Source organism: Gouania willdenowi, chromosome 4, assembly GCF_900634775.1.
Source record: "Gouania willdenowi chromosome 4, fGouWil2.1, whole genome shotgun sequence".
NCBI lineage: Eukaryota > Metazoa > Chordata > Actinopteri > Blenniiformes > Gobiesocidae > Gouania > Gouania willdenowi.
Window position 1 is genome coordinate 29,592,396 of NC_041047.1, and position 13,150 is coordinate 29,605,545.

Consider the following 13,150-nt stretch of genomic DNA (forward strand, 5'->3'; position numbering starts at 1 on the left):
AACATCAAAACCACAAAGACAAAATATTCTAAATGCTAATATGAATATTGATCATGTGGTCCTCGGATCAGACACAATCATGTTTGTGGCCCCTGCTGTGATAGAGTTGCCCATCCCTGCTTTAAAGTAATAATTGTAACAGGCCGTAGACCATTTTTACCAGTGCACATGTCAGTATTAGAGCCAACAGGTGACATTGGTGCATCCCTAATATAGTATAACAAAGCATGTCTCTTGTTCCATTTTCTGAACTACATGATGGTATCTAATAGTATTGCATTGGGAGTAAGAACATCAGATGACCCTGACCTGCTAAAGCAGGAGAATGAATGCGTACATTGAACAGTTATATTGACAACACATGGGGACTGAAGGCCCACAGTCCTGTCTCAGAGTCTCTGCAGTCTTTTTTTCTGCTCTGGTACCAGCTGATCCTTCGTCAATTCCTTGATGTTTGATGTTTTCAGAATAAAGTGTAAAACTTTTGAACTCTTGAGTGAAAAGCTGAGGATGGTCTTCTTGGATTGAAGAATAAACACAGTGGCAGTTTATTCTGTATCTTTGATTAAGAACTTTGTATTTGTAGCTGGTTTTACTCAAAGGTTTTGGAAACTAAACACAGTTTTTAAGTGCAAAAAGAACAGGGAAACATAAAGGGGAGGCGACTGATTATAATAATTAAGAATAAGAATAAAAAAAATATTAAAGACAGATTTGAGTAAACGTCTGTTACTCGTCCACTTACAGGGGAATCCTAAAAGTCTGTCAGTCTTCCTCTAGGCCTACGCAAACACCTGCATGTTTCCAGGCTGTGGCTGTTGAGACGCAGGCGCCATCTGCTGCGACTGTTGCTGCAGCTGAACCTGCTCTGGAATGTGTGTGTGATGCGACGAGGGCACGGCGCGGTGAGAGTTCCCAAGAGGGGTGGGGCTTGTGGTGACGTCAGACCAGTCTGAGTTGGAGTGTGGTGAGGATGAGGATGAGGACCAAGGGTCTGGGGACTCAGGAGAAGGGGTGAGATACGGGTGCTCGCTGGGTGGGTGCGCGGAATGGCCAGGCGTGGTGCCCTCAGAGCTGGCAGGGGTGTAGCTGTGTTGGGACGGGGGCGTCGGGTATTTATCCACGGGGCTCTGCATGGGGGTATAGGAGGGCAGAGGACGGGGCTGACTATCCATGGCTCCATGACTGACGTTAAGAGGGTGTTGCAGGGAGTGAGGGAGTCCGCGACTCATCAACTGCTCAGGCATCTGGTACATCATACCCTGGGGGCAATGAAGGTGACCCGGACCCTGCTGGGAATGAATCGCATTCTGGTTTTGTGCCAGAGACTGGGAAACCTGCACCTGCCCTGGTTGTGGCTGCTTCATCACGGCCTGGGTGGCCCCTGGCGCCATCATCTGAAAAGTGACGATGGGTGGCAGCTGCTCTCTGCTCATGGTCACGTTCATGGGCGTCAGCATGGCGCTCTGGGTGTGGTGTTGGCCCATGCTGGGGTGGGATCCTCCCATCTGGTGTGGAACCAGGCCGAACATGTGGCCGCCGTAGCTGTGTTTGGGGACCCCCACCCAGCCCTGCTGCTGACCCAACACGTGGCTGACAGGTGGCAGCATCTGTCTGGAAGTGGGGCTGCTCAGCAGGGGGGGGGACTTTGCTGTCACTCCGCTTGTGCCTGAAACATCCCCAGTGTAGGAGTGGGGCGACTCCAGGGAGTCAACAGGTGACATGGTGACCGAGCTCTCAGGAAGTCCACTTGCTGTTTTGACCCCATTGGTGGTGGCTCCTCCTCCTGCACCTCCACAACTGGCTCCACCCCCTGACACCCCCACACTGGGGTTCTCTCCTCCTGCTGGCTTCTTTCTTCTCTTCGCCTTCATGTCTTTCAGCTCCTTTGCCCCCCCACCAACGCCTCCCATCTTGGCCACGCCTCCACCTCGCCTGCTCTTCTTGCCTTGTGGCCCTGCACGCATCCCAATGAATCCTGATCCATTGGCCCCACACATGACAGAGGAGTTTCCTCCACCCATGTGGTTTGGCCCATTGTGTGGACTGTGGACCAGGTTGTACTGATCCAGCAGACGGACAATGTCGTGATGCATCCGTTCTTGGGCTGTATCCCGGGGAAGTCGATCCAGGTGATCAGTGATGTCACGGTTGGAGTAATGGTCCAAAAGGACCTGAGCTGCCTCGAAGCTGCCTTCTCGTGCAGCGAGAAACAAAGGAGTTTCCTCCTGAAACACACACAGGACACAAATTTTAAACAACATGCCATAAAATCCCTACTAACCCAAATTAACTTCAATACTTGAGTACAACACAGGTAATATTTTGTATATTTACTACATTGGTGTTATTTTACTTCACTACTAATTAGGAATGGGTACCTTTCACATTTTAACTGATACTCAGTACCTGTGAATTGGTATCGGTACTCAATTTTTGTGTGGTAATAAATGGTAAATAATCAAATCTCAAAATATTCCAATTTACCATATTTTTCCCATATTAATATTAATAATAACAAGCAACTTTAACAAATACATCAAACAAATATCTAACTGTACTGTTGCAACATTATAATGCACAAATTAAAAAGCAGCTCTATGTGACAGGGCTCTATATTGCAAATAATTCACCTGCATTTGTGCACATACTGTAGGTAAAAACTGCATTCTGAAAAGCTATTGCCATCATGCAATGTTGTGTTCAGGTACTGTAGGAGAAATTGCCTATTCTTCCACTCCCTCACAGTCATAAAGATGCAAACATGGTACCACTAGATTATACGTGATTCGGTACCAGGTAGTGCCGAAGGAATTTGGTCCGTACCCTAAAAAAGTACTGAATTCGATACTTATCCCTACTACTGACTCTATTATACTTGAAGATTTCTGGTGTTAGGAGATGCATAGGAATACACAATACAGTTTTCATACACAAGAAAAATATTGTTTTTCTGGGACACTTTCCTGTACGCTAACCAAAGATAAAATAATTTTCCTATATCTTAATCATATAAATTATATTGTATATGATAGCTGGTAATAGAATCAAGTAATTATGTAAATAAGATTACCTTGTTGTCTTGCATGTCTCGGTTGGCTCCATTCTTTAATAATACAAGTGTGGCTTCCACGTTATTCACTGCAGCTGCCCAGTGCAGAGCGGATTTACCTGGGATTGTAAGAAAGACAACTATGTTACCCACAAAAGCAGAAGAGACATTTATTTGGATATTTTAATCCAAATGCAGAGAAAAAAGACAGATATGTGGTTGGCTAACCGTGATCATCTACAGCATTGATGTCAGCATGACAGTGGATTAACTCCTCCACCATGCCCTCCACAGCTAGCCTGGCCGCTAGGATCAGAGGGGTTGTACCATCGTTCATCCTGGAATCCAGTTCTGTTGCACGGTTTCGTATCAGAATCTGGGTAAAGAAGGCAAACATGGATTAGACGTTATTAGCAGGTTTGGAGTCAATTTTTAAATTACAATTACGCCTTCTATTATCCATATTCAATAACTCAAATATGATTGAACAACATTTTTCCAATTACAATTATTATTTTCCCCCTGAAAGTCACTTACACTTACATTCTCAATTACAATGACTTACAATTTCTGAGCCTTTATTAATTAAGCCCATAAAGTTACCTTCCTCTTGAGTTAGCTTACTGTTTGCATCACTTATGATACCGGGTCAGTTTTGACCAATGTTTTAAATCAGCTGTAAAATACACAAAAAAAAACATCTATCATCTAATTAGTTTTTCATCTCTTGGTTACCTTGTCAGGCTTCCTAATCAATTAAAATAATTGTATTAATATTTTTGGTGTCGGTGTATGAGCTTTTTTCTGTCAGTTTACCCCTAGATTTACATTTTTTTTTAAAGTAAAATGATCCTCAAGGGAACTGACAGTTAAACTTGATAAGTTTTGCATTTAATTAAATTGTAATTGACAGTTTTTATATAATAATTTCCATTGTCAATTACATTTACAAAGTCAATTATCTGAACTCAATTACAATTCAATTACGATTACAACTGCAACAGATTTTTCTCAGTTACAATTACAATTATGTCATATTTGTAATTAATTATCAATTACACAATAACAATTTTAATTGACCCCAACCCTGGTTATTAGTAAGTTAGAATTGAATAAAAATATTTAGAATTAAAACGACTTGCATCTTTTCTATGCTAAGTTGATGTTTAGTTTATTAAGACAAGGTTTTTCAGGATTTTCTTTTTTATCTCCTGACATGTTTTGACTGTCAACTGCCAATCTTCGTCAGAAGAGTTCTGCTGATTGTCTTTCCTGAAAAACCTTGTCTGAATAAATAAAGCCTCAACTTAACATACTATTTTAAAAAAAAGACTAAATGGATCTCGCTGGACTTATTGCATCTTTTCTTTTTGTTGATGACAAGCACTATATTCAAGTTGTGAATCAAATCTCTGTTTTGGATCAGAATAAAGTTTCACCTGAAAAACTCCCTGAGCATCAGCAGCCACAGCAGCATGCAGCGGAGTCCTTCCCATGTTGTCGTGATCGTTTGGATCGGCTCCGGCGTCCAGGAGTCTCTTAGCGGCGTCGGCTCTGGCATAGCGGGCAGCCAGGTGCAGAGCGGTTTCTCCGGTCCGGTCGGTCTGAGCCATTAGAGAGGCACCCTGAGCGATCAGGTCTGATATGACACTCGGTGCAGGTTCATCTCCTCCACTCTCCTCCTCCTCTTCTCCATGCAGGCCACAGTCTGGACCTCCACCGTTACGCAGCGATGCCAGCATGAGAGGGGTGAAACCATCTGCGGGAGAGAGAGACAAGCATTAAACACATGAACACATAAGATGATCAAATTTGATGACAGAGATTCCTCCTCACACCTGGTCCTTTGACATTAACATCCAGACAGTCTGCATCTAGGTCTGCCTGTGGAGGAGTCAGCGAGATGTCTGCTGCTTTACGATGCTGCAGGGTCCACTCTCTGCGGTCTACACCTCCTTCCATGGGGATGGGCAGCAAGGGTTTGTCCTCAGTCTGTTAAAAAAAAAAAACCCCATCACTGCTTACCTCTGATCCATATGATATCTCAACAGAGAGAAGCTATCAATGTCTTACGACAGAGAAAATAGATGATTTTATCAACAGTGCAATGTTGTCACTGCACACCGCACTGGATGCTTTTGCTCCGCTTAAAAAGACGACAATATGTCATAAAAAGGTCGCTCCTTGGTATAATTCTGAATTGCGTCTTCAAAAACAGGCATCGCAAAAACTGAAAAGGAAGTGGCTCTCTTCAAACATGGTAGAAGTTCATACTGCCTGGAGAAAGAGTTAATTAGCTTATAAAGAAGCTCTTCGCAAAGCTAGAACTTCCTGTTACTCAACTTTAATAGAGGACGACAAGAACAATCCTTGGTTTTATTCAACATTGTAGCCAGGCTCACCAAAAGCCACAGCTCTATTACCGTCAACCTGAGCAGTGATGACTTCATCAATTTCTTTACTGATAAAATTCTAACAATTAGAAACAAAGCTAATGTCCCCCTTGCAGGAGTGCTCAATAATTTTTTTAAACAACGCAACTCCTGAAATAACCCCAACATGCAGCTTTTATTTACATAGTTTCACTTCAATTGGTCTATCTGATCTGACCTCAATAGTTGGTGCTTCTAAACCAACAACCTGTCTTTTAGATCCAATCCCAACACCACTATTTAAAGATGTTTTTCCACTAATTCGCACTAATAGTGGCCTGGATTAACACATCTCTAGTAACAGGTTATATAACACAGGCTTTTAAAACCACTGTAATCAAACCTCTCCTTAAAAAACCAAAACTTGATCCAAATGACTTGTCCAATTATAGGCCAATATCCATCTCCCTTTTGTTTCCAAAATTCTTGAAAAAAATAATTGCAGGTCTACTATGAGATCACCTACTTTGGAACAATATATACAAGAACTTTCATTCTGGCTTTAGCGCCCATCACAGCACAGAGAATGCCTTAGTAAAAGTGATCAATTATCTCCTTTTAGCCTCAGACAGAGGGTTGGTCTCAGTACTGGTGCTCTTAGATTTCAGTGCAGCCTTAGATACAGTGAATCATCATATGTTGCTGCAGAGACAAAGTGTTTTTGGGATTAAAGACTATAATATAATATAAACGTCCATTGCTATGCCGACTATACACAGCTCTAATTGTCAATGAAATCAGTAGAAAGTCATCGGTTATTAAAAATGTCTTAAAGACATCACATCCTGGATTAGCCGTAACTTTCTAAAAGTTGTGCCGGGTTGTAACCAACCCCCCACCTCTGAACCTCGTTGTCTCCCCATCACATTGCTCACACTTAAACACCATTTACACTGATGTCCACCCCATATTCATTCTAATTCCACTGTATTCCTGTATCATGTTTTTCTGCAGTCTGTGCCCTCTCCACGCCCTTCTCTATCTTTTCTATTTCAGGTGTCTTGAAGCTGGAGTTGACAGTTCCTGATCAGTGGTTCACGGCTCAACTAGTCTGGGACACAATCCTTCTATCCTATTCTTTTCCTCCTCCTGTCCACTAAACCCAACCAGTCGAGGCAGATGGCTGCCACCTCTGAACCTGGTTCTGCTGGAGATTTCTTTCCGTTAAAAGAGAGTTGTTTCTGTTGCTAAAAGCTTGTTCATGTGGATCTTGTTGGGTTTTTCCTTCTTATTATGAATTTTATATTTTGATAGCGCTTTGAGGTGACTTTGTTGTAATTTGCGCTAAATAAATAAAGTTGAATTGAACTAAATTGAATGAACTTTAACCTCTTCGACCTCCAGCCGCTTTTTCGAAAAACACATACCCATAACAAATAATGTTTTTCAAAGCTTCTACATGATTTACATAGCTATTTTTTCCCCAGATTAAAATAGGACCCTTAGTGATGTAACATTTTGGAAATATATGATACTGAGTGACAATAAATCATGTTGTAAATGCAGAAAGCTGTAGTCTGCCCAAAAAACCCCCCATAGATTTAAATCAATTATGAAGCCAATTCTCAATAGGGAAGGCTACAAAGGGAGAAATAATTGAACTAATGTATGGACATGAACTGAAGCAAGTTTGGTGATAATAATAAACAATAGGCCAAAGATACACATGTTTTTGTAAAAACAAAAGTTCAGGCGGAAGCCCACTTTGCCACAACTGTGCCAATGTTTACATTACATTACAGTGTGTAACTGTAATATGTCAGTCAAACTGACTCCAATCATTTTTAGCCTTATTTTTGACCACTAGGCAATTTGGCTTGAAATAAACACATGCCCATTTTTATCCAAATTTGTGCTGTGCCATGCATCATGCTATTTTTGGTTCCACTCTGTGACGCTGTTACGCATGGGTGTTATTCAGCAATGCTTTGACCAATCAGAATGCGCTGTGTGCTTATTGGACAGATTTCTCGACTGAGAACAACCTGGATGTCTGGTATGTATCTTAAGACACAATTTAAATTTATGAAAATATGGAGTTTTATGCACATTGGAGCAACTTTTGAAAAGAAACAACAGGAAAAAGGCAATTTGTGATCAGGGCTGATTTTTGTCGCCGTGTATTTTCTGACTTTGTGGCATTGTTTTGGTACGCAACATACCAGACCAGTATATCAGTGGCTTCAGCTTGGCCTGTCGTTTTACATTGTCTCTGGCAATAGAGCTCTGCGTTTATTTTGTGACTCACAGCAGTGAGAAAAGCTGAGTTTGTGACTCCTCCCTCATTGAACATAACGGGCTGGTGTGTGGGCTGTGGTCTTTTGTTCTGACTTTGGGTTGGCTACAGTTTTAGCTGAGTTACTTAGAATTATAGAGAGGTATAGAATGTGGGATTTTAATGATTCTTAATAACATTTAGACCACTGAAAGTCACGGAAGGTGGAACTGCCTCCATTGGGGTCATAGAGGTTAACTATTCCCATTCCATTGTTAACCTACATGCAAAGCTCTCTACTAATGATCTACTCACTCTTGGCTTTTTTGATGTAACTTCATCATCCAACCATCTCTGACTCTGACTTCCATCCATCATGGATCCATCTTGAGTCTGGAAATTTCTGATATGAAAAAAGCAATAGATGATAAACATTTTCTCACAGATTCTAACTCAGTATATATAATCTATTTCCAAATCTGTTCTGATGTGACCACTTGTTTATTTACTCACTTCAGGTCAAAGTCATCCTGTCCTACAGGCTCTCTCCTCTTGTCATTTTTATTGGCCATGAATCCATCAGGCAGCCACAGGACACCGTTTTTATGCTTCCTCTTTGCAGCTAGCATTCCCAGCACCAGGATGAGCAGAGTAATAACTACTGACACTCCAACTATGTACATCAGCACTGGGTTGTCTGGTGTACTTGTTGCTGGCTCGCCTGAAGGAGACAAAGATAGTTGACAGTATTAAAATTGATACAAAAGGCACCAGAACTTGATCTTTTGTTGACTTGTTGGCCTTCTTACTTCGAACAGACATGAGAGGATATGGCAACTCAGCCTTGATGTGTGCAGCAGCAATGAAGGACGCTGCCTCATCAGTGTTGGAGAAGCAGTAAACAGATGTCTGAGAACATTCACGGTTATCGATCTCCAAATAAACCACAGAGCTGAAAAAAGAGAATCAGTTTATGTTGAGTTATGGATGTTGATGCAAAATGGGATCAAGGGTTACTTCCTGGGCCCGGTTTTTCAAAAGGTTTAATCCAGATTTGATAATCCTTTTTTTTTATACTATCCATGATCATGTAATCCATCTTACTTTTGAGCCGGTTTTTCAAAGCAATAGAAACTTTTCAGGATCACCAAATCTGGATAACAGGTGCTCATCTTTGTTTGATAGGGCGCTAAGGACGCTTCAAGCGACGTGCAACAAGGGATGCAATAGTTAAACACTATTTCTGATTTGGATTTCTAAAACCAGTGATGCCATTGCTTTATTATCCTGTTTAATCATTGCATGCATCACTAAAAAATATCTAAAAACAAAATAATATTTTAGATTGTGCTGAATATACATCAGTTAGTGACAATTAAATATATTATTTGTGGTCAGTATTGACAGCTGTTTAGGGGATTATTTTTTAGGCCAAACTCTTTCTACCTTGCAATAGGCCTATACTGTTATATCTAATCACTGTAGCCTGATGGAGGAACAAATCAAATGAAAATTAAATTAAATTAAAGTAAATGGGATATTTTGTAGGCTATACTACATGATCCAAATATAGTATTATTTGATACACTTTTAAGGTTTCATTACATTTTGGGCCTGAAATCTGCTCTGAATCCACCCTTCTGATGGGATCAGTTTAATCCAGATTTTTTAGATCAAAGTGATCCAATCCTACTAAAATGTTCTGGAAAAATGCAAACTAAAAGTTTGATCCGGATCAAAACCAAGATTGGATTACGTGATCTAATCTGAGTATGTAATCTGTTTATTCTTTTGAAAAACCTTTTTTCAAGATTTGTTCCAATCCATTATCCAGAATCTGAGCTGATTACATCGGAAAAACTGGGCCCCGGGTGTTAGTCCTTACCCAATAACCTCCCTCTCCAGTTCACGCTTGCTTCTGCTCCTTCGCTTCAGGTCCTCCTCTTCGCCATAGTAAGGATATACCATTGGTTGTTTATTGTCATCCAACTTCACCTGGAGGTTGGTATGTAACAGGGCACCCAGGGCACGGAGAAACCCTCGGATGTCCCCAAGCAGCTCTTTGGGTTGCAGCCGGACCACAATGATGAGCATGCCACCCACCACTTTTGGGGGAATCTCCAAAGAACAGTCCAGGCCATCCCAGCCGCAAGCCTCGGTGTAGCAGCTCTGGTCACAGATTTTGTTTTGGAAGTGATCCCCACAGTACTTATCATACCTTTAATGACAAAACAACATAACAAAGGTTTTAAAGGGTTTCAAACATTTTTTGGTACCAAAACAGCGATGATGATAAGGGGGAGGGGACATACTTGCAGGCTGGGTACTCTTGACATTCAAAGCTGTCAAAGAGACACCCAGAGTTGTCACACTCTTTATCACAACGTCCATTCTTAAAGAGATTCCAGCAGGGAACACTAGCCGTGCAGTTTTCCCAAGGCTTCTTCCGGTTGAGTGAGCAGTCTCCTCCATCCCACTGACACTCATGGTTGTTACACTGATTGTCACACACGTCGTCCCCAGAATGCTGCTCACAGTGAGGATAGGGGCAGGTGGTAGGGGGCAGCGCCAATAGTTTGTTCCCACAGTTGGCACCAGAGAAGCGCAGTGGACAGCGACAGCTGTACTGGTAAGGGTTTGATGGGTCTTTGACGCAGGTTCCCCCATTCAGGCAGGGCCACAGGCATCTCTGCTCATTCTCACAGTGCGGCCCGCTGAAGCCGGGCTGGCAATCGCAGTACAAATGGTTACTCGAGGACTCTACACAGCGCCCGCCGTTCTGGCAACGAAGTTTGGCACAGTTGTAGCCCTCAATCTCACCACAGCTGTATCCTGTGAAGCCCTGAAAACCGAACAAAAATTTAAGTTAAAAGACAACTTAGATGAGTTAGGAGTCAGGTTGTGTTTCCAGCTCAGCTATTGTACTAATGTTAAGATCTAGTTTTTGGTCACTAGTGTACTATACCTGAGCCATGGTGTGGCCCTCTGTAGCAAGCATGAGAATAAATAGGAGGCAAGAAGTTAGTGAGGTAAGAGAAAAACAGGCATTTAGTGTGAAATGGTAATTGTAGCAAGGGTCTCATGCTGGGTTACAAGTAGCTTTAAGGCAATAACAAACCAGAATGTTTTGCCAAATGGCTTGTTGAGATTTCTCACATTGTTAGCCATAACACACATTCAACCCTTCATTTGATTAACAGCTAATAAAAAAACTATGTGGATTGAAAAATAAGGACCTTTGAGTTAAAAACACTTGTTTGGGTAATAATGAGGTAAAATTAACAGAATAATAAATACAATCAATCCCTGTATAATGAATGCTGCTCTTTTGGGCTGTTCGTTAACTTACAGCGAGACAGGAGCAGGTGTAACCATGTACTGAGCTCATGTTCATCGAGCAAATGCCTCCGTTATGGCACGGCTTGGCCACACACAGATCCACCATAGATTCACAGTGACGCCCTGGAGAAAAGGGATCAAATCCATCAGAAAAAGTAAATCACTTCAGATTCATCGATGATAAATTCAATGCTGCTGTGTGAAAGATATGTCACCATTACGACAAGCAAACCAGTTCTGCTGTTTGTTCTCAATGAGCGGGTGGCAAACTGTACCTGTGTATCCAAGGCGGCAGCGGCACTGGTAATCATTGTCAAGCTGAACACAGTCGAGGCTGCCTGGGGAGTGGCACGGCCCGGACAGGCATTCATTCAGATCCCCCTCGCAGTGCTCTCCCACAAACCCCGGCGGGCAGGTGCAGGTGTAGCGGCCCAAGCCGTCCACACACTGTCCTCCATTCAGACAACGGGGCTCCCGTGACCCCGGCTTTGGGGCACAGTCGTCTATGTTCACCTCACACTGAAGCCCTGGAGAGAACCATCCTTTTTAGACTTGGGTGTCTTTAAGTGAAATCAACTCGATCCAAATCCTAGTTTATCTTTAATGAGTAACCAAACCCCAAACCCACTTTTTTCTGCTGAATACACATATAAGTATTTGGGTATTAAATAGTGGTGTTGATTGATCTTAGTGCAACTTTTAACGTTTTAGTGAAAGTATTTTAATTTTGCGTATTTTGTTGTAAAATGTGAGAGTGACTGTCCTTTAAAGGAGCGTTCAAACCTAACACAATTTCACTGACTAGTCACTTAAATCGCCTGTGATGAGTCGCTTGAATTTTGCTATTGGCTGACAGCTTATATGGCGTCATTTCGACCATAGTGTGTCACTAACTGCCACTGTTGGACCCGCCCCTCCTATAAAAGATGGAAGGAGGGACTAGTTTTCCTCCTATAACAGCCTTCAGTGAGCCTTGATTGACAGCTTCATGTCTTCCTGGTTTATGTGTGTGCGTGAGGTGGTGTTCTCGGGCTCATGACTGGAGAGCAGGGGCTGTTTGCCCCTGAGTGCCACAGTGTCTGTGAGGTTGTGTGTGCGTGGGTGAGCTTCATGCCAGGATTGTGTGTCTATGATCGTAGTGACACAGCTCAGCTGTGCACTCGCTGTGCAGCGCTGACCGGCTTCCTGAATGGGCGCGTCTTAGCTGCTTCAGGAGTAACGCCCATAATCAAGGCATTTTTTGAATTTCCCCCCTAATGGTAGGTCAGCAGAAAGCAGAGTAACTCTTTAAACTGGTGCTCTGCAACCTTTGATCTCAAAGGAGCCATTTTGCCTCATCTAACCTGGATTGAAGTCCTTCCAGAGCCAAAAAAAAAACCTTCTCATCAATTAGGAAAATACAGTGCATAACATTCTATACACATCTTTTATTATAAATATATATATATATATATATAAATATGTTTTTGATAACACATAATCATGTCGGTCAACACATATTAATTTCTTGCCATATATCAAGCATGCATATTTAGCAGCCATGTTGGCAGTTAAATGAATCTGTCCCCCGCACAATTAAAATCTTTATTTTCTTTCAGAGTAGTATTTTAGTTATCTTACCAGGGATTCAAAACTTAAGGTTTACTATAGGTACAAGGAAAGTTGATGTTCTACAGATGTTGCAGGAGGTGAAGTAGGAAGGTGGCTGAGTTATTGCACAATGCGATTTATTTTTAGGTTGACAAATCGTTATACCATGGTTTTATTTGGTGTCGATGTCATTAATCATTAATAACAATTCTTTGTTTCAATATTGTTTTAAAGCTATAGGGAGCCATTGCAAAAGAGTCAAATAGCCACAACAGGCTCCAGAGCCGCAGGTTGCAGACCCCTGCTTTAAGCACACACTCTTATTGTGAGTTGTGTGTTGCTTTTTAATTCTTTGAAGATCAAATATATTGGGACTAACCGTGTGTTCCAGGAGGGCAGGCACAGCTGAACTGATTGATGAGGTTGATGCACGTTCCTCCATGAAGGCAGGGTTTGGAGTGACATTCATCCACATCATACTCACAGTTCACACCCTGATAGCCAGGTTGACACTAAGGCAAA

General features: G+C 42.0%; 1 protein-coding gene across 1 annotated transcript in view; it reads right to left on the bottom strand.

The window, feature by feature from the left end:
* notch2 (notch receptor 2) overlaps window positions 1-13,150 on the bottom strand; it is a 78,735-nt gene continuing 65,585 nt past the window's right edge. The window contains exons 23-35 of the mRNA XM_028443467.1: window positions 13,008-13,140; window positions 11,314-11,565; window positions 11,049-11,161; window positions 10,012-10,541; window positions 9,585-9,917; window positions 8,509-8,651; window positions 8,213-8,420; window positions 8,015-8,102; window positions 4,891-5,044; window positions 4,492-4,811; window positions 3,281-3,428; window positions 3,074-3,171; window positions 1-2,228 (exon numbers count right to left, since the gene is read on the bottom strand). Coding sequence (XP_028299268.1) covers window positions 783-2,228; window positions 3,074-3,171; window positions 3,281-3,428; window positions 4,492-4,811; window positions 4,891-5,044; window positions 8,015-8,102; window positions 8,213-8,420; window positions 8,509-8,651; window positions 9,585-9,917; window positions 10,012-10,541; window positions 11,049-11,161; window positions 11,314-11,565; window positions 13,008-13,140 — 3,966 coding nt within the window. The 3' untranslated portion in view covers window positions 1-782. The remainder of the gene's footprint in view (window positions 2,229-3,073; window positions 3,172-3,280; window positions 3,429-4,491; window positions 4,812-4,890; window positions 5,045-8,014; window positions 8,103-8,212; window positions 8,421-8,508; window positions 8,652-9,584; window positions 9,918-10,011; window positions 10,542-11,048; window positions 11,162-11,313; window positions 11,566-13,007; window positions 13,141-13,150) is intronic.